Source organism: Myotis daubentonii, chromosome 2 (genome assembly GCF_963259705.1).
Source record: "Myotis daubentonii chromosome 2, mMyoDau2.1, whole genome shotgun sequence".
Lineage (NCBI taxonomy): Eukaryota > Metazoa > Chordata > Mammalia > Chiroptera > Vespertilionidae > Myotis > Myotis daubentonii.
The window spans coordinates 107,769,579-107,794,235 of record NC_081841.1 but is presented as its reverse complement, the minus strand read 5'-3'; the positions used below and the strand labels follow the sequence as shown (position 1 = coordinate 107,794,235).

The 24,657-nt window shown below is 45.1% G+C and overlaps 1 protein-coding gene and 1 pseudogene across 8 annotated transcripts in view; one reads left to right on the top strand and one right to left on the bottom strand.

The window, feature by feature from the left end:
* Positions 1-2,433: 2,433 nt before the first annotated feature.
* Positions 2,434-3,306, bottom strand: LOC132226283 (vesicle transport through interaction with t-SNAREs homolog 1B-like; annotated as a pseudogene).
* An 11,196-nt stretch (positions 3,307-14,502) lies between these two features.
* The window catches only part of PARP4 (poly(ADP-ribose) polymerase family member 4), a 138,498-nt gene continuing 128,343 nt past the window's right edge, over positions 14,503-24,657 (top strand). For 4 of the 8 annotated variants that reach the window (XM_059684150.1, XM_059684147.1, XM_059684148.1 and 1 more), the window contains exons 1-5: positions 14,771-14,910; positions 17,962-18,094; positions 19,731-19,932; positions 21,068-21,134; positions 22,036-22,111. In XM_059684150.1, coding sequence (XP_059540133.1) covers positions 14,891-14,910; positions 17,962-18,094; positions 19,731-19,932; positions 21,068-21,134; positions 22,036-22,111 — 498 coding nt within the window. In that variant the 5' untranslated portion in view covers positions 14,771-14,890. Of the gene's footprint in view, positions 14,659-14,770; positions 14,911-17,961; positions 18,095-19,416; positions 19,523-19,730; positions 19,933-21,067; positions 21,135-22,035; positions 22,112-24,657 lie in introns of those variants that run through there. The other 4 variants (XM_059684146.1, XM_059684145.1, XM_059684149.1 and 1 more) reach the window with 4 other exon arrangements.

Genomic DNA, 24,657 nt, shown 5'->3' with positions numbered 1-24,657 from the left:
TTACCTACATCCCTATGCCTGCATAACCATTTTTATTTTTGTTTACCCATTCTTATTCCTTTTGCTTACTTCCATGTCAGGACCAGGAGGTTCTGACCCCACATCAAATACATCTAGTCCTCAGTTGTGTTTCAGTTCCAAGTCCAAAAAAGCAGCAAAACCAGACAAGCGACCCCATGGCTGACATCAGTTGGACTTTTTCCATGGCATGACAGAGAGAGATGGGACATTGGAAACCCATGACCCTCTGCCCTGGTGCTGACCAATCAGTGAATACCGCAACCCTGATGTCTTTGTCCTTCTACCCCATATAAGCAGCTGGCTTATGGGGAGGTGCAGAGCAGACTTTTGTGGATGATCTGCTGCTCTCCCATGCTGCCAGCATTATTAGAATAAATGCTCATACATGCTTCAGTCCTGTCTCTGCTTAATTGGCTCAAGTAGTGACAGGCAACCTAGATCCATCTGTTGTCCGGTTTCAGCTCCTCTGATTCAAACAGCCCCTCTGTTCAAACTGCAAGACAAAATAAGCTACTCTCAAGGCTACATTCCTGCATCCCCCTCCTCCCTACTGTTTTCACAACTCAGGGATAATTGGCATCAAGGAGTCTCCGGTTAGTAGAAAGTTCCTTCCCGCATCCTATTCAAACAAGCCTATTTTGAACTCCTCATAACTTTTGCTCTAAGCATGTTTTACAGGTTTTGGGAAAATACTGATAAGACACCTCCCTAGGACATCTACTGGACTGTCTCCTGGAAAGCAAACAAGCTGTAACTTTTCAAGACAGCCCTGGTATCTCCTCAACTTAAACACAACTGCCCCTTCCTTCCTTGTTGCTTGGCAACAGTCACTGCTTAAAAGACCAGGCCATCCTTTGTTCCCTTCCCTGTATTCACTAGCAATACTTGGCCCTTTCCTCTTTTGGGAAGTAAAATAAACTTCCTCTCTGCATCTCTTCTTTAAGTTGTGAATTCTTTCACAGTCTGTATCACCAGCCAAATCCTAACATTTTTCTGTTCTGCTTTTTCATTTATTTTGATTTTTAGATTTAATTATTGATATATATTTATTGCCATTTTTCTCCTCCTCCTCCTCCTCCTCCCCGTCCCCCTCCTCCTCCCCCTCCTCCTATTCCTCCTCCTCCTCCTCCTCCTCCTCTTCCTCCTCCTTCTTCTTCTTCTTCTTCTTCTTCTTCTTCTTCTTCTTCTTCTTCTTCTTCTTCTTCTTCTTCTTCTTCTTCTTCCTTCATCCTTCTTTCCCCCTCCTCCTCCTCCTCTTCCCCCTCCTCCTCCTTCTAGAATATCCTTCAGCATTTCATGTAATACTGATTTGGTAGTGGTAACTCCTTTAGCTTTTTCTTATCTGTGAAGTTCTTTATCTGACCTTCAATTCTAAATGATAGCTTTGCTGGATAGAGTAATCTTGGTTGTAGGTCCTTGCTATTCATCACTTTGAATATTTCTTGCCACTCCCTTCTCGCCTACAGTGTTTGTGTTGAGAAATCAGCTGACAGTCATATGGGCACTCCTTTGTAGGTAACTAACTGCTTTTCTCTTGCAGCTTTTAAGATTCTCTCTCTGTCTTTAACCATTGGCATTTTATTATTATTACTAGAGGCCTGGTGCATGAAATTCGTGCACAGCGGGGGAGGGGGTCCCTCAGCCCAACCTGCACCCACTCTAATCCAGGAGCCATCAGGGGATGTCCTACTGATGCCTTAGGCCCACTTCTCATGGTTCTCTGCTCTCTGTGGGGCCGGGCTGCTTTGCCCAGCTATCCTCAGTCTGTGGGGCCTGGGGGCTTCACCGCTGCTGCCATGTGAATGGAGCCGCCATGCTTTGCTGTCCACTCTCTGTCTCTGTCTGCTGGGACTGGGGGCTTCGCCGCCACCTTGGAGATGAAGCCATCACGCCCTGCTGTCAGCTCTCTGTCAGGCCGGCCTGGGGGCTTCACTGCTGCCTCTATGCCAAGGAAGCTGCCATGCCCTGCTGTCCGCTCTCTGTCTGCCGGACATGGGGGCTTTGTCACCACCGCTGTGCAAAGGAAGCCACCATGCCCTGGTGTCCTCTCTCTGTCTCTTTCTGCTGGGCCTGATTGCCCCTAACTGCTCCCCTACCAGCTGTGTGCTCTCTGTCTCTTTCTACTCTCTGTCTCTTGCCACCACCACCACATGAACAGAGCCGCCACACCCTGCTGTCCACTCTCTGTCTGCCAGGCATAGGGGGCTTTGTGGCTACCACAGTGTGAAGCCACCACAAGGTTAATTTGCATACTCACTCCTGATTGGCTGGTGGGTGTCACAAAGGTACATTCAATTTGCATCTTTCTCTTTTATTAGTGTAGATTTTTTTAAGAAGTCATAAATAGCATTTATTGCCTTGGTATATCACACTGGTCTTGTTGCTGTTCCTTCACATTAACTGGTTTTCAGTCTTCCTTTCCTCTTCCTGCTGTGTCTACACAGTGCATTCTAGAACAGCTCACAGCAGCAATATGCTTATTCCACATCTCTAACACCATTCGTTCTCAGGGTTAAAGTTCTGATCCACACACCCTTCCATGTAGGAAGTTCAATGCTTGCGAAAGAATTTGCAATAAATCAGGTCTCCCAGGATGGCTCCAGTAATATAACAATGGAAAGCAGAAATTTGTTAGTTGTCATTTGTCTGGACATTAACCAGAGAATCTTTTGGCTTTTGCTCAAGTTTTCATTTGTGTTTACCAGTCTATTCTTGGTATGTTCCAACTGGTCAATTTGCTCCCCCAGCTCTTCTATAATTTCTGAGCCAATCTGGTCAGTCTCTGTGGCAATCTGATGAGAATGCTCAATACTCTGGGTGGCCTGGTTCAGGCTGTCAGTGCCTTGCAAAAGCAACACCCTCTTAGACTGTAGCTGATTCATGTTCTTATTCTCTACAGTTTATGTGCCATATTTCATGTCTCCTCGGCCCCCATATGTGGCTGTCAAAGGTGTGCTTCTCACTTCCCAGTGGAGTTTGGCAAGTTCCTTCCAGTAGTTTCAAAGCTTAGATATCATAAGGTTATGAAAAGATAGAGGTGCATAATGTAGTTCCTCTTCCATCTCTGCCAGTGTTTCATTTGCTTCCTGTTGCTTCTCATCAAAATCTCTGACCAATTTATTCTTCTCTTCTGTTCCCCCAGTCCCCAGGAGCCACTCCAGCACCCCTCATAGGTCTTCAGGGAGGCTGCAGAAGATCTCTTGCAGTTTCTCAAAATGCTCCACGGAGGCGGCAGAAGTGGCCATGGTGCAGGCCTTGCTCCAGCAGCAACTGCCTAGATTCTGGGATCTGGGGCCTGCTCCTACCCCTGTGGTCAGCTGCCCAGCCCTGCAGGCATCAGAGCAACCAACACCATGGCTGCCCAGGTGTTAATTAGGATGTGTCTTGGTGTGGACCTCTTTGATTCCTGTTGTTTGGGATTATCTGTGCTTCCTGGACTTGTCTATTTCTTTCACCAGGTAGGGGAAGATTTCTGTCATTATTTGTTCAAATAGGTTTTCAATTTTTTGCTCCCTCTCTTCTTTTTCTGGCACCCCTATTATGCAAATGTTGGTATGCTTCAAGTTGTCCCAGATGCTCTTTACACTATCTTCATATTTTTGGATTCTTTTTTCTTTTTGCTCTTCTGATTGGGTGTTTTATGATTCCTTATATCAGGGGTCCCCAAACTATGGCCCGTGGGCCACATGCAAATACAAATATTGTATTTGTTCCCGTTTTGTTTTTTTACTTGAAAATAAGGTAGTGCAGTGTGCATAGGAATTTGTTCATAGTTTTTTTTTAAACTATAGTCCAGCCCTCCAATGATCTGAGGGACAGTGAACTGGCCCCCTGTTTAAAAAGTGTGAGGACCCCTGCCTTATATTCTAAACTAGAGGCCCGGTGAACGAGATTCATGCACTCGGCGGGGGGTGGGGGGGTGGGGGGGGAGGGGGACCCTCAGCCTGGCCTGTGCCCTCTCACAGTCCGGGACCCCTGAGGGGATGTCCACCTGCTGGCAGTCAGACATCCCTTTTGCAGATGGCGCTCTTGCAGTCCAGGACCCCTTGCTCCTTACCACCCACCTACAGTGGAGGTGAGAGAGGCTCCCGCCACCGCTGCTGGTGCCAGCTGTGAACCTGGCTCTGGCTGAGCAGCGCTCCCCCTGGGGAAGCACACTGACCACCAGGGAGCAGCTCCTGCATTGAGCATCTGCCCCCTGGTGGTCAGTGAACATCATAGCAACTGGTTGTTCGGCCGTGTCAATTTGCATATTACACTTTTATTGTATAGGATTGCTGATTTGATTCTTGGCATCATCTACTCTACTGCTGATTCCTTATAAATATTCTTCATTCCAGTTATTATATCCTTCATTTCTGACTGGTTCCTTTTTATGTTTTTGGTTTTTTTTAAATAAGACCTTTTTTTATTTATTTATTTTTTTAAAATATATTTTATTGATTTTTTACAGTGAGGAAGGGAGAGAGAGAGTTAGAAACATCGATGAGAGAGAAACATCGATCAGCTGCCTCCTGCACATCTCCTACTGGGGATATGCCCGCAACCCAGGTACATGCCCTTGACCGGAATCGAACCCGGGACCCTTCAGTCCGCAGGCCGACACTCTATCCACTGAGCCAAACTGGTTTCGGCCCTTTTTATGGCTTTTATGTTCTTTTTCATGTTGTTGAAGTTGTCACTAAGTTTTTTGAGCATCCTTAAAACTGTTATTTTGAACTCTGTATCTGGTAGTTTGCCTCCATTTCATTTAGTTCTTTTCCTGGAAATTTTTCCTGTTCTGTCATTTGGGACATGTTCCTTTGTGCATTCGACGGCTTCCCTATGTTTGTTTCTATGTATTAGGTAGAGCTGCGACATCTCTTGGACTTGGTAGGATGACCTTGTGTAGTAGGTGTCCTATAGAGCCCAGTGGCACAGCCTCCCCAGTCACTATAGCTGGGTGCTCCAGGTGTGCTCCTGTGTGGGCTGTGTGCACTGTCCTCTTGTAGTTGAGCCTTGATTGCTGTTGGCATCACTTGGAGGATTGAACCTGTTATGCCCAGATTTCAAAATCCCCTAAGACAGACCACTAGGGAGCCAAGTCCGATGCAAAAGCAGAGAGTCTTTTTTCAAGCTAGCTTGGTCCCTCTGCCTCCACTGGTTTAGCGGCAGGATGCGAGAGAGCCCCGAGTCCCAACAGAACAAAGAATTTATAGGGCTTGGGGAGGGGGGTGGAGGCACTTGGTCGATTCCGGTTGGTTGAGTGAGGGCCGGGGGCTAGTTTCCCTCGCTTTCCCATTGGCTGAGATAAGGGCAGGCTGAGTAACTGGTACATTCTGTGGCTTTCCTGGGAGAGGAGTTAGGGACACAGCTATCAGTTCCGTTCTGTCCTTTCATTAGGGACACAGCTATCAGTTCCGTTCTGTCCCTTCAAACCCCATGCCAGTTGGCTGTGAGGACCAGCTGCAACTATAGCAGAGAAGCTGCTGTGCAAGAGACACCCCTCTGGAGCACCACTTGCTTCGGTGAGACTTTGGTGATCACCAAGTCTGCCCCCTAAGTTTGTCACTTGTGGAGGTGGTAGGGTTGTAATCTGGCATCTGCAGCTGTCCACTGGGTACCCTGACTCCCAGGAAGAGCTAAGTCGGTCACTCGGCACAAGCTACAGAGTGATCTGCAGATGGCTGGGGTCAGAGGTGTCCAGGAAAGGCCAAGCTGCGAACCAAGGCTGGCTGCCACTAGTAACTACTCAGGCTCACTCCCTCTGAGCTTGTGAAGTAGATGTTCTGTAGTGGTGGGGCAGCAACTTGAAAGGAACCAGAATCATATGGAGAGGAACTGCTGGTCTGGCTGAAGGGCAAGAGCTTTGGGGTAACTTTCTGCCAGATAAAAGTGCTGGCAGAGGCCATTATTCCTTTTCTGAGACCTGCCTCCTCCCAGAGCCAGCAGGCGGGCCATATCTGAGTCTTCATTAACCTGGCTCACACTGTTCACCCTGCCCTGAAACCCCACCGCACCCAACTTTTAGGCCTACTCAAGCCGTTTCAAATGGCTTTTTCATACACACAAATGGCCTCTCTTGCCTCATGCTTGTCATAAGTTTTCCCTCCACGTCCCGCGTGGTCAGGGTTCGGGTCTGGAAGTCGAGCCGCACACAAATGAAAAAGAAAAGACACTAGGTAATTTGGGAATATTGGGGGACCAGGCAAGCAAGTCCAACTCAAGGAGAAGGACTTCCACTGTGCTCAGGCCTCACCAAGCTTTTTATAGTGAGAGGTAAACAAGGTAGTGGTTACCATAGTTACACAGTTCTTGTGAGTTTCACTTGTTTTGACCATGGTTGCACTTCCTGCACTTCCTCAGCCCATTAGCTTCCCAGATAAGCTCTAGGGAGTGTTATAAGGTCAAGCCTAATTATGCTAAGAGGACTGTGCCCTCTAAGCTGGGACTTGTTTGTGACTTTGCCAACAGGTCAGTCCGAGACTTAACCCTATATCAGTTTCCCACAATGCTTCAGACTTTTCTAAAATATCTGAAACATTCAGCATCTGGCCTCCAAGTACCTTAAACCTCTTGCTAAGTGGCCACACTATTTTTTTTTTAATTGAATTTATTGGGATGACACTGGGTAACAGATTTCAGGTGCACAATTCCACAACACAGCAGCTGTACATTGTCTTAGGTCACACTACTTCTTTTTTTAAAATTAAATTAAAATTTTTTATTCATTGATTTGAAAGAGGGAGGAGGGAGATAGATAGATAGATAAACATGGATTTGTTGTTCCACTTATTTATGCATTAGTTGTTTCTTGTATATGCCCTGACTGGGGATTGAACCCAAAACCTTGGTTTATCAGGACAATGTTCTAACCACCTGAGACACCCAGCTAGGACCTGTTGATGTTTTCTATAAACCAACTTTTGATTTAGTTGATTGTTTTTCTGTTCTCTGTTTCATATATCTCTGCTCTAATAATTATTTGTTCTTTTTGCTGTGTTTGGATTTAGTTTGCTCTTCTATTTTAGTTTTGTTGTTGTTGTTAATCCTCACCCTAGCGTATTTTTCCCATTGATTTTTTTTAGGGAGTAGAAGGGGAGGGAGGGGGAAGGGAGGAGAGAGAGAGAAAAGAGAGAGAGAGAGAAAGAGAGAGAGAGAGAGATGTGAGAGAGACACATCGATTGGTTGCCTCCTGCAAGTACCCCTATGGGGCCAGTGATCAAACCTGCAACTCACATATGTGCCCTTGGCCCTTTGGTGCATAGGCCAATGTTCTAATCACTGAGCAACACCAACCAGCCTTTTTTTTTAGTTCTTTAAGGTGTAAAGTTAAGTTGTGATTTGGGAATCTTCCTTTTTTTAAACAAAGTCATTTAGAGCTATAAATTTCCCTCTGAACACTTTCACTGCATCCTATAAGTTTTTGTTTTCATTCATTTCAAAGTATTTTCTAATTACACTTGTGAATTCTTCTTTGACCCATAAGATTTTTAAGTGTGTTTTAATTTTCACATATTGCTATTTTTCCAGTTTTTCTTCTGTTAACTGATTTCTAGCTTCATTCCATTGAGGTCAGAGGAGATACTTTGTATGATTTCAATTATCTTTTTTTTTTTTTTTTTATGGTTTCATTCCTTTTTTTTTTCTTTTTCTTTTTTTCTTTCTTTTTTTTTTTTTTTTTTTTTTTTGGTTAATCTTCACCCGAGGATATTTTTCCATTGATTTTTAGGGAGAGTGGAAGAGAGAGGGAAAGACAGAGAGAAACATCGAGGTGAGAGAAACACATCGATTGGTTGCCTCTGACCAGGGCCCGGGCCCGAGAAGCCTGCAAATAAGGTATGTGCCCTTGACTGGAATCAAACCTAGAGCCCTTTGGTCTGCAGGCCACCCCTCTATCCACTGAACAAAACTGGCTGGGCTGATTTCAATGATCTTACATTTACTGCAAATTGCTTTGTGACCTAACATATGAAGTATGTTGGAGTATGTTCCATGTGCATTTAAAAAGTATGTATTCTATTGTTATTGTGTGAAATGTTCTACATATGTGTTTTATGTCTCATTGGTTTACATGACCTATTTCCTTATTATTCTTCCTAGTTTTTTCAATCAACTACTGAAAGTGGGTTCTGAAGTCTCCAACTATTATTGTAGAACAATATATTTCTCCCTTCATTTTTATCAATTTTTGCTTCATATATTTTGGGGCTCTTTTGTAACAATTTTTAAAATTTGTTTTTATTGAACTTAGAGAGGAAGGATGAGGGACAAAGAGATAAAAACATCAATGAAGACTGACAAATAGCGATCAGACTATCAATCCCCAGAGGGAAAGTAGGGGAGGGAGGGGGTAAGGGGGAGAGATCAACCAAAGGACTTGTATGCATGCATATAAGCCAAACCAATGGACACGGACAAAAGGGGGATGAGAGCATGAGTGGGGGGAAGGGGCGGGGAGGTTAGGGGTTAATGGGAAATGAGGACACATTTGTAATACCTTAACCAATAAAGAAATTTAAAAAAAATCAATGAGATTAATTGGCTGCCTCCTGCACACTCCTATTGGGGATCAAGCCCATCTGCCCTGACCAGGAATTGAATCAGTGACCTCTTGGTTCATGGGTCGATGCTAAACCACTGAACCACACCGGCAGGATCTTTGTAACAATTTTTTATTTAAAAATCTATTTTGTCTGATATTAGAATAGTCATCTCTGCTGTCTTTTGGTTGTTATTTGCATGGAATGTCTTTTCTCCATCCTTTCACATTCAACCTAAATGTGTATTTGGACCAAAGGTGAATTTCTTCTAGATAATATATAGATGGATCATGGTATTTTTAAATGAAAGGAAGAGTAACATTCTCTCACTTTAAATAAAAAGCTAGAAATTTAATTAAGCTGAGCAAGGAAGACATGTCAAAAGTTGAGATAGGCTAAAAGCTAGGTCTTTTATGCCAAACAGTTAGCCAAGTTGTGAATGCAAAGGAAAAGTTGTTGAAGGATATTAAAAGTGCTACTCCTCTGAACACACAAATGATAAGCAAAATAGTCTTATTGCTGATAAGGAGAAAGTTTTAGTGGTCTGGATAGAAGTTCAAAGTAGCTACAACATTGAAAGAAGTTATACTGTTGGGAAAATTATATCAATTAGCATCACATGCTACAGAGAAATTGTTCATGAAAGGAAGAATCAATCCATGCAGCAAACTTCATTGGTGTCTTATATAATAAAGAGCTAATATGCAAATGGTTGTCGCACCTTCATGCCATCATGCTATAACAGCTCAGACACTCAACACTGGGGAGAGAGGAATGGGGACCAGCCAGGCTGCAGCCTGGGAGAGGGACAAGTCACCTGCCCTGCAGTCCCAGGCGCCGGCGGCTGCACCTGTGCCTGTAGCCTGGGAGAGGGACAAGCCGCCAGCCCCATGATCCCGGGCGCCTGCTGCTGCAGCCAGCCCAGGCAAAGCTGGCCTGGGTTCTGGGTACCTGCAGCCAGCCAGAGGGAGGAAAGCCCAGGTCCCAGGTGACTGCAACCGGCCGGAGGCGGGAATCTTGGGTCCTGGGTGTGGGGTGAGGCAGAGGCGGTTAGGGGTGATGAGACCAGCAGGGGAGCAGTTAGGGGCGATCAGGCCAGCAGGAGAGCAGTTAGGGGTGATCAGGCTGGTAGGGGAGCAGTTAGGGGCAATCAGGCAGGCAGGCAGGCAAGCTGTTAGGAGCCAGCGGTCCTAGATTGCGAGAGGCAGTCAGACATCCCCCAAGGGGTTCCGGATTGGAGAGGGTGCAGGCTGGGTTGAGGGACCCCCTCCCCCGTGCATAAATTTCATGCACCAGGCTTCTATCTATATATATAAACAGGGAATATGTTAATTAGCTGAGCATCACGACCGCTCAGGAGGAGCTGCGAGTGCAGATGGGCAGGAGGGGACTGCATGCCGTCCCCACCCCAGTGGCTGCGGGGAGGCTGGGGCTGGGGGCGGGCTGGAGTGGAGACACAATACACAGGAGCACCTGCCCCACCCCAGCGGACACAACACTGCAGCCAGCCAGCGCTTCGAGGGTCAGGGATGGGTCCCGGCCCCCTCTCGCACAGCCGGAGGCAGGGCGCCTCCTCACATGATTGCAATCGCACGCTAGGCCTCTAGTCTACACTAATAAAAGAGAAAAATGGTAATTGGCGTACAACGATACCCTTTTCATTGGCTAATCAGGGCTATATGCAGATTAACTGCCAACTAAGATTGGCAGTTAACTGCCAACTAAGATTGGCAGTTAACTGCCAACAAGATGGCGGTTAATTTGCATATGTAGGCACAATGCAGGGAGGCGAAAGGGAAAGCAGGAAGAAGCCCCCTGCCACTGACAGTGATCAGAAACCCAGGGGGGAGCTAAGAGCTGGGGGGCAGGGCAAAGGCAACCCTGGGGCCGCCTTTACCCTGCCCCCCAGCCATGATTGGAGAATCAGGTGCCTTTTCCGCCCTGGCCAGTGATAGCAGGAAGTAGGGGTGGAGCCAGTGATGGGAGCTGGGCACGGTCGAAGCTGGCAGTCCCAGGAGCTAGGGGTCCCTTGCCTGGGCCTAAAGCGGAGCCCACGATCGCGGGGCCACTGCAGCTGCGGGTCCCCGCTGCCCGAGCCGGACGCCTAGGCCAGAGGCGTTAGGCCTGGGCAGGGGCAGAGCCTGCAACCACGGGGAGCTGGGGGTCCCTGCCCAGGCCTGACACCTCTGCCGGAGGCCTCAGGCCTGGTCAAGGGGCCAATCCGGTGATTGGTGATCGGAGGGTGATGAGGATCAACTCCTCTGGCCGAGGCATCAGGCCTGGGCGGGGGGCTGAGCCGGGGATTGGGGGGATATGATGGTCCCCTGCCCAGGCCTGATGCCTGGGCCAGAGGCATCAGGCCTGGGTGGGGGGCGAAGCCGGGGATTGGGGGGATATGATGGTCCCCTTGCCCAGGCCTGAAGCCTGGGCCAGAGGCCTCAGGCCTGGGCGGGGGCCAGAGCCAGTGATCGGGGGGAGATGGGGGTCCCCTGTCCAAGCCTGACACCTCTGGCGGAGGCGTCAGGCCTGGGCAAGGGGCTGATCAGGCGATCGGAGGGTGATGGGGGTCTACGCCTCTGGCCGAGGCATCAGGCCTGGGCAAGGGGCAGAGCCAGCAATCGGAGGGGTCTGGGGGTCCCCTGCCCAGGCCTGATGCCTGGGCCAGAGGCATCAGGCGTGGGCTGGGGGCAGAACCAGTGATGGGGGGAAATGAGGGTCCTCTGTCAGAGGCGTCAGGCCTGGGCAAGGGGCCGATCCTGCGATTGGAGGGTGATGGGGGTCAACGCCTGAGGGCTCCCAGTATGTGAGAGGGGGCAGGCTGGGCTGAGGGACACCCCCCACACACACACACACCCAGTGCACGAATTTCGTGCACCGGGCCCCTAGTATATATATAAAAGCCAAGCGACCAGAATGACTGGTCTCTATGATGTGCACTGGGGCAAGCCAACCCGCACGATGAGGGCAGGGCCAGCTGGCCAACCTCCTGCAGCCCTTCCCCCAGCTAGCTGGCCCGGATTGGGCAGGACTGGCAGGACCCAACCCATGCACGAATTTGTGCACTGGGCCTCTACCTTTAAGATATTGACATAGCCACCCCAACCTTCAGCAACTACCACTCTGAGCAATCAGCAGCCATAAGTATTGAGACAAGACCCTTCACAACCAGATTACACTCATCTAGGGCTCAGATGACAGTAAGCATTTTTTAAATAATATATATTTTTTACAAATTTACAAACATTTTTTAGCAAAAGTTAAAAATTTTACATTTTTAAAATAAATTTACATTTTTTAGCGAAAGTGGTTTTTAATTAAGTTATGTACTTTAAAAAAAAGACATAATGCTATTGCACACTTAATAGATTAGAGTATTATAATGAACTCCAGGGGGTCACCGCTTGGGGTGTTCTAGTCAAGAACGAGAAGTGGTCATCTTTTTGTTGTTGATAATCCTCACCTGAAAATATTTTTTTCCATTGATTTTTTAAAATATATTTTTATTGATTTCAGAGGAAGGGAGAGGGAGAAGTAGAAACATCAATGATGAGAGAGAATCATCAATCCACTGTCCCCTACAAGCCCCCCCACTGGGGATTGAGCCCACAACCCGAGTATGTGCTCCGCCCCAGAATTGAACCTCAACCTCCTGGGTCATAGGTTGACACTCAACCTCTGAGCTACACTGGCCAGGCATCCATTAATTTTTTTAGAGGGGAAAGGAGACACGGAGAAAGAAACTTTGGGCCTACAACCCTGGTACCTGCCCTTGAGCAGGAATTGAATCTGTGACACTGAACCGAGACCCTCTGGTATGCAGGCCCACACTCTAACCATTGAACCAAATGAGCTAGGATGAGGTGTGATCATCCTGAGGTAGTTTTATTTACTTGCATCAAGTAAAGGAGACAGGGAATTCATACCCAAACCTCTGTCTTACAGAAAGGAGGCTTAGTTGTTGCTTATATACAATATTCAGTTAATTACACATTTTCTCCTTGGCAGTTGGTTAAATTTATTGTTGGGCTCCTCATCAAGATCATCCCTTTACAGCTGCATCTGCAAAATACTGTGCTACATGTTAAGATTAGCAAGAATAGCACTGTCAGAACCACCCAGATCTGAGACCCTTGTCCTATCTAATAATATAGTGTAACACAACTTTTATATGCACTGGGAAACCAAAAAATTCATGTGACTGGCTCTACTGTTGCGACAGGCCAGTAAACCAGGACACGTGGAATGAGGAAACTGAGATAGTTAAACAAACTGACAGAGCAATTTACAGCAGATACAGACGGTCACCTCCCTAGAAATAACATCTAGGCCTCAGTTGTATTTCGGCTCAAAAAAGCAGCAAAATCAGGTGGGTGACACCAGAATCAGCTTTGATGACTGACCAACCAGTGAAGACCACAGCCCTGAAGGAGCACACCTAGAAAACTGATTAACATTCTGCTGAAAACCTCCCCTGAGACCTCCCCTATGATTCCTACCTTAGAGAAAGAGATTAAGCCTCAAGACAAAGGACCCAGCCTGTGATCTCCCTTTGGGAAGCAGTGCCCTCCCCCCATTCCTTTTCCCTTTTCTTCCCGGACAGGCAGACATCTCCTAACGCCAGTGGTCAGCAAACTGGGGCTTGTGAGCCACATGCGGCTCTTTGGCCCCTTGAGTGTGGCTCTTCCACAAAATACCAACTTCTGCACATGGGCTGCGAAGTTTCAATTGCACTGTACGTGCGTGCCCACACGTGGTATTTTGTGGAAGAGCCACACTCAAGCGGCCAAAGAGCCGCATGTGGCTCGCAAGCCACAGTTTGCCGACCACTGTCCTAGGGAAAAGGAAACTAAGGAGAAAATAAATAAATGGGACTAAATCAAAATAAAAAGCTTCTGCACAGCAAAAAAATCCATCAACAAAATGAAAAAGGAGCCCACTGTATGGGAGAACATACATCTGATAAAGGTTTAATATCCAAAATATATAATGAATTCATAAAACATAACAAAAGGAAGACAAACAATCCAATTTAAAAAATGGTCAAAGGACCTATATAGACACTTCTCCAAAGAGGACATATAGATGGCCAAGAGACATATGAAAAAATGCTCAAAGTCATTGATTATCAGAGAGATGCAAGGACCCCACCAGGCTTGCAACCAGGGAAGCAATGGGTAGCGGCCCCTTCTGGCTAACTAACCTCTGAACCTGATCCCAAAGGCTCCTTTTTCTCTCTCTTTCCAGAGAACTAGGGCAGCCCAGCCTAGGCCCTTCTGTTCCTTCTTCTATGCTAAGCCCCTTCTTGTTTTACTGTCCCCAGCTTTAATAAATGTTCCCCTTGTAATCACCTAGACTCGTGCTGTGAAATTTTTACTGCACAATATCAAGATCCCACACACTACCACTGGCCCTAGGCGCACCCACCAAAGGCCAGGTTCCCTTTCCGGTAACACTGTGATACTGGCGTTAATGTGGTGGTCCAGAACCCAACCTGCAATATCACTGACGTATGCCGGTAGTCCGGTATAGATTCATAACCTTTCTACATCTTTTCTCATTTTCTTCATATCTGGAAATTTTATTCTTTCCCATCACTTCACCCGCTACTCAATGAATCTCCAGCCCTTACTTCTCTGGAAGAGCAGATTTGTATTTCTAACCACTTAGGAACACTGCCAGGAACTTCAAACTCAGGAAGTCTTAAACTAAATTCATTCTCTTACCCTCCTGTTTCCCCAATTCCAAACCTTTCCAAAATTTGCTTGTTCCAAGCTCCCGGAAATCACCCTCACTTCTCAGTTAAATGGCAGCAGCATCCACACACTTTTTCCAAAATCCAACTTTGGAGTCATCGCTTATTTGCTAAATCCCGCCAGAAAGATGGAACAAAAAATCCCAACCCTGGGCTGGTTCGGGCAGGAAAGCCCGCCTGCGCAGGCGCGACCTGGCCGCGGAGCCCACGGTCCGGGTGCGGGCGCGGCCGGTGGCGGCGGGGGCGGGGCTCCGGCGGCCCCGTCCGCCCTCGTCAAGGCCCAGGGGAGTCTGGAGCTCGGAATCGCCCGGAGTCAGAAAGCCCGGAATCCGGAGGTACAGGGACGGCCGGGTCCTCTGGCAGGTGCGTGGGCGCCGCGGGGTAGTCTTAGTCCTGGGCGTCAGCCCGGTGCGCTCGCGGGGGCCGCCGGCGGGGACTGGACGCGGGGGCCGCCCGGGCGCTCAGGCCCGGGTCTCCCGGAAGGAGCCGGTCGCGCCGGGGCCCTGCGTTTCTGGTTTCCGACGTGCCAAAGGGCATGTCTGTCTTCTGAAAGTTGGGTTACAAAGCAAGCTTTTGCAAAAAGTCCAGGATTTTGATGGATAATCAAGGAACACCGTGAGTAATTGGGAAAGCCGTGCGTGATAGGAACATTTACTGTCAGTTGAAGTTCAAAGTCGAAAACCTGGAAATGAGTTTAATGATTCCTTCCGGGGCTGAGTGTTAAATCTGTCTCTAGAAAAGCGGGGCGCGGCCCAGTGTTCAGCCTTACTCTCTGAGTTGCGCAATGACAGTAAACATGAAGATCTGTAAAATGTGGCGCTAGACTAAAGGAGAAGTTCACTCCGAATGTGTGCGTGTGGCAGATCCTTTCCGTGCGCTGACTTGATCTTGTATTCAGTGAGCACCCGTTAGTTCGGGTCTATGTGCTCAGAGCTGTGACAGGCCTCTGGAGCTGGAGCAGCACCAGAGTGGGGGGCCTCTCTTCTCAGGGCCTCGATAGTCCCATTAGGAAAGTGCAGAGTTGATGCCATTTGAGTCCAAATATGCAAATAGTGTCAGAGGATATTCGTAATCCTTGGTTTTAATGGATGCGGGAGTTTTTAGTAAGCAAGCGTTTATTGAATGCCTACTGTGTGCCCTAGAGTCTAGGTAAAAATCAACAAAGCACAGCCCTCGCATGGGATCTATTCTACTGGAGAAACTAAAAGTGTTAAGAATGGTTATGAGGATGTGTGTGACTACAGCTGCCCCCGGGGGCCATGGGGAGGCTACAGCCTGTCCCTGGATCAGAGCTAAGGGTTCCAGGGAGGTTCCCAACTGCACCCACAGTTTCTGGATAAAGTGCCAGAATTTGTGAGAGAGAGGCCGAAAGTTTCCCAGGACTTAAATATAAAAGTCCATGGTTTCACTATCACATAATGTTAATTTTTAATTAGAAATTAATGCATATATATATATATATGCATATATATATCCTCAACCAAGGATATTAATCCTCACCCAAAGGTATTCTTTCTATTGATTTTTGTTTTGTTTTGTTTTGTTTTAGAAAGAGTGGAAGGGAGGGAGAGAGAGAAACATCAATGTGAGAGAGAAATCAACTGGTTGCCTCCCACAGGAACCCCAACTGGGGCGGGGATTGAACCTGCAACCCAGGTATGTGCTCTTGACTGGGCACTGAACCCTCAGTCCTTCCATGCATGGGCTGACGCTCCAGCCACTGAGCCAAACCACACTGGCCAGGGCACTTCTATATATTCTTTATTTATTGATTGATTTAAGGGAGAGAAAGAGAGACATCAATTTGTTGTTTCACCTATTCATGCATTCACTGGTTGATTCTTGTATGTGCCTCGACCTGGGATCAAACTTGCAACCTAGGTGGACCAAGAAGATGCTCTAACCAGCTGAGCTACCCAGCCAGGGCAATGCTTCTATATTTGATCTGTGACTAAAATCTGTCATGTTTTCCTTAAAATGTATATTATGCCTGGCCCATGTGGCTCAGTGGTTGAGCATCGACCTATGAACCAGGAAGTCGTAGTTCAGTTCCCGGTCAGGTCACATGCCGGGGTTGAGGGCTTGATCCTGTGAGGGGGGCAGGAAGGGGGGTTTAAAGGAAGAGGGGGGGGGTTCATGCCGGATCAATAATTCTCTCTCATCATTGATGTTCTCTCTCTCTCTCCCTCTCCCTTCCTTTCTGAAATCAATAAAAATATATATTTTTAAAAATCACATGTCTTAAAAAAATGTATATTACAAATCTATACTAAAGGATTTTTGGGTGTCATAATATCAGCCATAAAGGCTAGAAATTATTCTAAAACCAATATACATAGTACAAACTGAAGTAATATCCAACTTTTGTGATTATAATATTACAATATATTTAAAAAAAAAATAATGCCCAACTTTTCCACAGTTTGCATGTAGAACAATTCTAAAGTCACTATCTACACTAATAAAAGAGAAAAATGGTAATTGGCGTACGACGCTACCCTTTTCATTGGCTAATCAGGGCTATATGCAAATTAACTGCCAAATAAGATTGGCAGTTAACTGCCAACAAGATGGCGGTTAATTTGCATATGTAGGCACAATGCAGGGAGGTGAAAGGGAAAGCAGGAAGAAGCCCCCTGCCACTGACAGTGATCGGAAACCCAGGGGGGAGCTAAGAGGTGCCTTTTCCCCCCTGGCCAGTGATAGCAGGAAGTAGGGATGGAGCCAGCGATGGGAGCTGGGCACGGTCGAAGCTGGCAGTCCCAGGAGCTAGGGGTCCCTTGCCTGGACCTAAAGCGAAGCCCATGATCGCGGGGCCGCTGCAGCTGCGGGTCCCCGCTGCATGGGGCAGACGCCTCAGCCAGAGGCATTAGGCCTGGGCAGGGGCGGAGCCTGCAACCGCGGGGAGCTGGGGGTCCCCTGCCCAGGCCTGACACCTCTGCCAGAGGCCTCAGGCCTGGTCAAGGGGCTGATCCGGTGATTGGTGATCGGAGGGTGATGAGGGTCAACTCCTCTGGCCGAGGCATCAGGCCTGGGCGGGGGGCGGAGCCGGGGATTGGGGGGATATGATGGTCCCCTTGCCCAGGCCTGAAGCCTGGGTCAGAGGCGTCAGGCTTGGGCGGGGGGTGGAGCAAGCGATCAGAGGGAGATGGGGGTCCCCTGCCCAGGCATGATTCCTGGGCCAGAGGCCTCAGGCCTGGGCGGGGGCCAGAGCCAGTGATCGGGGGGAGATGGGGGTCCCCTGTCCAAGCCTGACACCTCTGGCGGAGGCGTCAGGCCTGGGCAAGGGGCCGATCAGGCGATCGGAGGGTGATGGGGGTCTACGCCTCTGGCCGAGGCATCAGGCCTGGGCAAGGGGCAGAGCCAGCAATCGGAGGGGTCTGGGGGTCCCCTGCCCAGGCCTGATGGCTGGGCCAGAGGCATCAGGCGTGGGCTGGGGGCAGAACCAGTGATGGGGGGAAATGAGGGGCCGATCCTGCGATTGGAGGGTGATGGGGGTCAACGCCTGAGGGCTCCCAGTATGTGAGAGGGGGCAGGCTGGGCTGAGGGACACTCCCCCCACACACACACCCAGTGCACGAATTTCGTGCACCGGGCCCCTAGTCATTTATATTCACTGAAAAGAAAATCTTATAAGTTATGACTTGAAACTTCTTTTCTCTACAGGATGACTGTGGGAGTCTTTGCAAATTGTACTTTCTGTTTGAAAGTAAAGCACTTACCTGGTCAACAGAAGAAAAAGCTACAAACTGACATTAAGGAAAATGGTGGAAATGTTTCCTTTTTATTAAATCCACAGGTAAAATATCCTAAGAATTCTTCTGTGATAGACCACTGTGCCTGAGGGGGTGCAGGTCATGGTGAGAAAAGTAAGTAGAGAAACTGGCAACAGGGAAGCCAGTGGAGGCAGGGGAAGTGACAGCTCCCACAGGGAATCGGCTGGAGAGAGGCAGAGGAGGGAAGACCACCCCATTCCGTCTTCTCCTAATCCTGTGAGCCATATAGGACAATCCTCTATGCCATGTGAATCTAATATCATTAGAGCACAGCTTAGGACACCAAAAAAGTAACATCAGACCAGCCAAATCTGTTCTCAAAGGAGAATGTGCAGCATTTGCCAAAAGCACTCTAGTCACTCACCAGGTTGTCAGCACTGGAGCGACACCTGTAAGGGCAGTTCTTATAGGACAGAAAAAAAAACCATCTTTGTACTGCTTATTTAAAGGTGGAAGGAAGCTACCTTTTCTCTTGAAATGAACTGTAGGACTGACAATTTAGATACAGAATTTCACAGCTAGATGAAATCTTGAAAATAACTAAGGTTACCTCTCTGTTTTAACCACCTCATCATAAGAACTAAACATTGAAATTCAAAGTTGTTAGGTGCCAGGCCTACAAGTACAGGCCCTGCCCAGTGCAGGCTCTTCCCTCTCGGTGGGCTGATGGGACTGCCGCTTCGTGGACCACAGCCCTGGGCTTGCCAGTGGAAGGAGCTGGGTTTGTTTTGTGAAGCACAGGCAACTCTAGCTGGATGCTGGGTACTTCTCTGGCATTTGGTAGTTTATCTGTGAATGTCAGATACAGAATGGCCCTCTTTTCCTCCAGGTTAGCCACTGACCTGTCTTAGGATTTCTGTGGATGATGAATTAATGCATGCCTTTTATATCCTTTCAGTTCAGAGAATGCCAACACAGGTTCTCACTTTTAGAATTTCTCACATACAGGACTGCAACCTTTTCAGCAGTTGTTTTGCCAGTGTCTATAAACATTTGAAATGTGCATACCAGCTATTATAATGAAGGAGATAGCACAATATGTAATGACGAGGAATGATCTCCAAAATAAATTGTCAAGTGGAAAAGCAGTATGTTTAGTATGGTGCCATCTGTGGCTACAAAGAGGGCTGTGTACTTGTATGCATGTTGCCTACATAGATTAGCTCAGGTTCCTCTGGACAGGAACCTGGAGAAATGGTGAGGAATAAATTAACTTAATATTATAATTTTACTTTTTAGATATTCTACAATGTGCATAAACTACTTATTTTAAAATAAGTGAATAAAATTGCAAATTAACAAAATAATAATGAATACCTTTTAAACCTCTTATTCCACCCTTAAGGAAAAAACAAAGCTGTACAAGAAGTGTACATGAGGATATTCAGCACAGCATTTTTTTAGAGGAGTGAAAATTTGGAAAAAACTCTGGGATTGGTTAATCAATTATGGTACATCCATATCCATAATCTTTAATAATTGTTGATGTAAAAAAATTTTAATGTAACAAGAAATTTTATTACTTACAAGAGTTTTAGAAATCTGAGAAAAATTGTTGCAAATTACCTTCAAACAAGACTTTTCAAGGGTGAAAATTACAGATACAAAGTAATTTAAGTTTTGTTTCTAATGCATAATGAATTGATTATTTTTTCTTAGTGTACACATATAATCTTAGACAATGCTGATGTTCTCAGTCAGTACCAACTGAAGTCTATCCAAAAGAACCATATCCAGATTGCAAACCTGGATTTTATATGGGAATCTATCAAAGAAGGGAGACTCTTGGACGTAAAGAATTACAATCCTAACAAGTCACTGGACACCACACTACCTCCTTATCAAGAGACAAGCAGTTCTGGTAAGTATTTCATATCAAACATTTTGGTTTGTCAAAGATATTACAGACAAAGTATGGTCCAGAAATACTACCTAAAAATTAGGCTTGTTGTTATCTCAGAAAATGGGCAGCAACATAGCAAAGGACAAAGATTACTTTAGCAAAGTAGATTTGTCAACATTCAGTCTAGTGTTGTCAGAATCAGAATGACTACAAAAAACACTGGTAGTTTCACCCTGGCCGGGTAGCTCAGTTGGTTAGAGTGTCATCCTGATGTGCCAAGGTTGTGGGTTTGATTCCAGTCAGGATGCATATAAGAATCAACTAATGAATGCATAACTAAGTGGAGCAACAAATCTCTCTCTCTCCCTTGCCTCCTCCCACCATTTCCCCTCCTCTCTTTCTATAGAAATTAATAAAATAAAAAATTTAAAAAACACACAGATAGTCTAAGAAAACTTGATGTGTAATTTTAACTGGGAGGAGGAGGAATCTTTGTGTTAAAAAGTTATCACAGCTTAACGACTGGACATTTTATGACCAGCATTTGGCTAAAAAAGATTTTTTTCAAAAGATAATTTCTCCAAAAGTAGCATATCTCTGCCCTAACCGGTTTTGCTCAGTGGATAGAGCATCAGCCTGCGGACTCATGGGTCCCAGGTTCGATTCTGGTCAAGGGCATGTACCTTGGTTGCCGGCACATCCCCAGAAGGGAGTGTGCAGGAGGCAGCTGATCGGTGTTTCTCTCTCATCGATGTTTCTAACTCTCTATCCCTCTCCCTCCCTCTCTGTAAAAAATCAATAAAATATATTTTTAAAAAATTTTTTAAAAAATCATCATTCTCCCCTTAAAAAAAAAACCCCAAAAAACAAAAGTAGCATATCTCCTTTATTGTTTTAAAAATATTTTTATTGATTTCAGAGAAAGAGAGAGAGATACATCAATGATGAGAGAGAATTATTGATCAGCTGCCTCCTGTATGCATCACACTGGGGATTGAGCCTGCAACTGGGGCATGTGCCTTGACCAAGAATTGAACTATTACCTTCAGGTTCACAGGTCAACACTCAACTACTGAGCCACGCTGTGGGCTTATTAGCTCATTTTAATAAGTCTTTGAGTAGTTAACAAGTGTTTTGTTTGTTTTAATTCTAGAAGTGAAAACAGACAAGCTAAGCCTGGACAATGCCACAGAGACAGAAAACATCGTGAAACTTACTAAGTAATCTACTTTTGGTCATTAAGACTAGACAGAGTTTTTATAAACCTCAAGCACGGTATTAAAATGCTATTAGTATATCAGTATTTTTGGTAGTATTTTAATTTATGTTGCTTATTTAACTCTTTATTAAGTTTTTATTTAATATTTTTTACTTCAGTTGGTATAGTGATAATTATTTTATCTTCTCAGTATTATATGAGATTGGATGTAATTGTGACATTGATTTGTAAAAAGAAAAATCACTGGAGATAAGATTTGGGCAGTCTGCTCACTCTGTTACCTTCCTGAATAGACTTTAGAAACACTTTGTTAATCTCTATCTGATATTTTTAAAATATAATAACAACCTTCCCAAATGGAGTATGCGAGTCTGAAGCTCTACATGGCTTCTTAAAGCGTACCCAAGACTACAGTATCAATTAGGCATCACATTTTGCCTTATTTTACTTATTAATAGTAGGTCTAAAAGAGAGAACAAGTATCAAAATAAAAAGTACAGATTAATAAAATAAAGGGGACTTGACTGTAGTGCAGAAGGTGAGGGCCTGTCTGCAGTGATGTGGTGTCTCAGGGTACATTGCAGAGTGAACGCAGGCTGCCTGTCTGTGAGGGGATGTGCTTTCTCCAACACGTTGGCCTGTTTCGTTTATACCTATGCTTTATACCACTCCCTGCTATCCAATATAGACACACAATATTTGGCATCAGAGCTCTAGAATTATGTAAAGGACCTTTTGATTCCACAAGACCTTTTGACCATTTTTAGAATTTGTAAGGAGGCATTAGGGACTTATAATGCATTTTGAATGTAGTTAGGGGAGGTACAAGAAAAATTCTAGGAAAATCTTATGTAGTCTAAAAGTAGATTTTAATATTAAAATTTTACTTATACACATTTCAGGTTTTATACAGAGAATGTTGAAATTCCTCATTTTCCTCAAGATTTTGAAGTTGCAAAATATAATATCTTGGAAAAAGTAAGAGTTTGATTTCTATTTTGGAAGAAAAGCTGTCTGAATGTCATGTGATTATTCTTTCTGTTTGATAATTTTCTTGTTTTGAAAAATTGTGCATATCCTGAATAATATTTCTTAATATATGGGTTGCTTTTTAATAATCAAGAAAATTTTTACATTTAAAATGTAATGGCCCTGGCTGAGTATTTCAGTGAGTTAGAATGTCATCTCTGTATCAAACTCAGCTTTGGGAGTTTGATCCCTCCTGGTCATGCAAGAAACAACCTGTGAATGCATAAACGGATGGAACAACAAATCGATGTTTCACACTTGCTCTCACTCTCTCTCACTCTCTCTCCCTTCCACTCTCTCTAAAAATTAATTTAAAAAATGTAATGTTTAATTTTTTAGTGTAAAAGTAATTGCTCATAATTACTGATTAAGTAACTCATGCTCAGAATAAAAATATAAACAATACGAAATGTTAATATGATATTAAAAATAAAGGTCCTGCCCAGGCTGATATGGCTCAGTTGGAGTGTTGTCCTGTACACCAAGTGGTGGTAGCTTCAATTCCTGATCAGGGCACATACCCAGGGTGTATATAGGAGGCAACCGATCATGTTTCTCTCTTACATCAATGTTTTTTTTCCTTCTCTCTCTCTCTCTCCCTCCCTCCCTTCCTCTTTTTAAGATCAATTAAAAGAAATAAAAGTCCTTCTTGTTTTTAATAGTTTCTTAATATTTTAAGAGTAGATTTGATACAAGTATTTACACCATCTTGAATTTCCATTACTTTTCATTTAAAAGAAAAACATACCCTGGCCAGTTTGGCTCAGTGGATAGACTACAGGGTCGGCCCTTGAACTGAAGGGCCCTGGGTTTGATTCTGATCAAGGGCACATACCTCAGTTGAAGGTTTAAACCCCGGCCTGGTTCAGGCGCATGCAGGAGGCAAGCAACCAATGTGTCTCTCTCACATCAATGTTTCTCTCTTTCTCCCCCACCCTTCCACTGTCTCTCAAAATCAATGGAAAAATATCCTTGGATGAGGATTAAAAAATATAAGTAAATAAAAGAAAAACAAAATACTTTTTTCCAACATCCACACAAATGCAAATTAACTTTGGCATTCAAAATGATACTCCATTTGTATTTTTAGGTATTATAATACAACATAACTTAAAAATAATATTCCCTCTGTAATAAAGAAGATCTGAAAAGTGGTACCATTTAAACATATACAGATATATCTTTAGTAAAAATATGAGGGAAAAATTAATAGTGATAATATATCTGTAGTATGATTTCAGGTGATTTTTATTTTTACTTAGTACTTTCTGTATTTTTTTTTTAATTAAATCTTTATTGCTCAGATCATTACATTTGTTCCTCTTTTTTTTCCCCCCCATAACTCCCCTCCTCCCAGTTCCCGCCCCACCCTCCGCCCTCACTCCCCACCCACTGTCCTCATCCATAGGTGCACGATTTTTGTCCAGTCTCTTCCCACATCTCCCACACCCCTTTCCCCCCCAAGAATAGTCAGTCCATTCCCTTTCTATGTCCCTGATTCTATTATAATCAACAGTTCATTCTGTTCATCAGATTATTTATTCACTTGATTCTTAGATTCACTTGTTGATAGATGCATATTTGTTGTTCATAATGTGTATCTTTACCCTTTTCTTCCTCTTCCTCTTCTCAAAGGACACCTTTCAGCATTTCATATAATCCTGGTTTGGTGGTGATGAACTCCTTTAGCTTTTCCTTATCTGTGAAGCTCTTTATCTGACCTTCAATTCTGAATGATAGCTTTGCTGGATAAAGTAATCTTGGTTGTAGGTTCTTGGTATTCATCACTTTGAATATTTCTTGCCACTCCCTTCTGGCCTGCAAAGTTTCTGTTGAGAAATCAGCTGACAGTCGTATGGGTATTCCCTTGTAGGTAACTGAGTTTCTTTCTCTTGCTGTTTTTAAGATTCTCTCTTTATCTTTTGCTCTTGGCATTTTAATTATGATGTGTCTTGGTGTGGTCCTCTTTGGATTCCTTTTGTTTGGGGTTCTCCGTGCTTCTTGGACCTGTAAGTCCATTTCTTTCACCAGGTGGGGGAAGTTTTCTGTCATTATTTCTTCAAATAGGTTTTCAATATCTTGCTCTCTCTCATCTTCTGGCACCCCTATAATTCTGATGTTGGTACGCTTGAAGCTGTCCCAGAGGCTCCTTACACTATTCTCGCATTTTTGGATTCTTTTTTCATTTTGCTTTTCCGGTTGGATGTTTTTTGCTTCCTCGCATTTCAAATCATTGACTTGATTCTTGCGCTCCTCTGGTCTGTTGTCGGGCGTCTGTATAATATTCGTTATTTCAGTCCGTGTATGCTTAATTTCTCGTTGGTTCCCCAATATAAGATCGAGGGTCTTATTAGTTTTCGTGTAGATCTCATTAAGTTTATCGACAGCTTCTAAACAGTTCTTGAGAGACCTTAAAAGTGTGGTTCTGAACTCTATATCTTCCATTGACAATTTTGTCCTGTTTCTTTGTCTCCGCATTTTGTTATGCTTCCTTG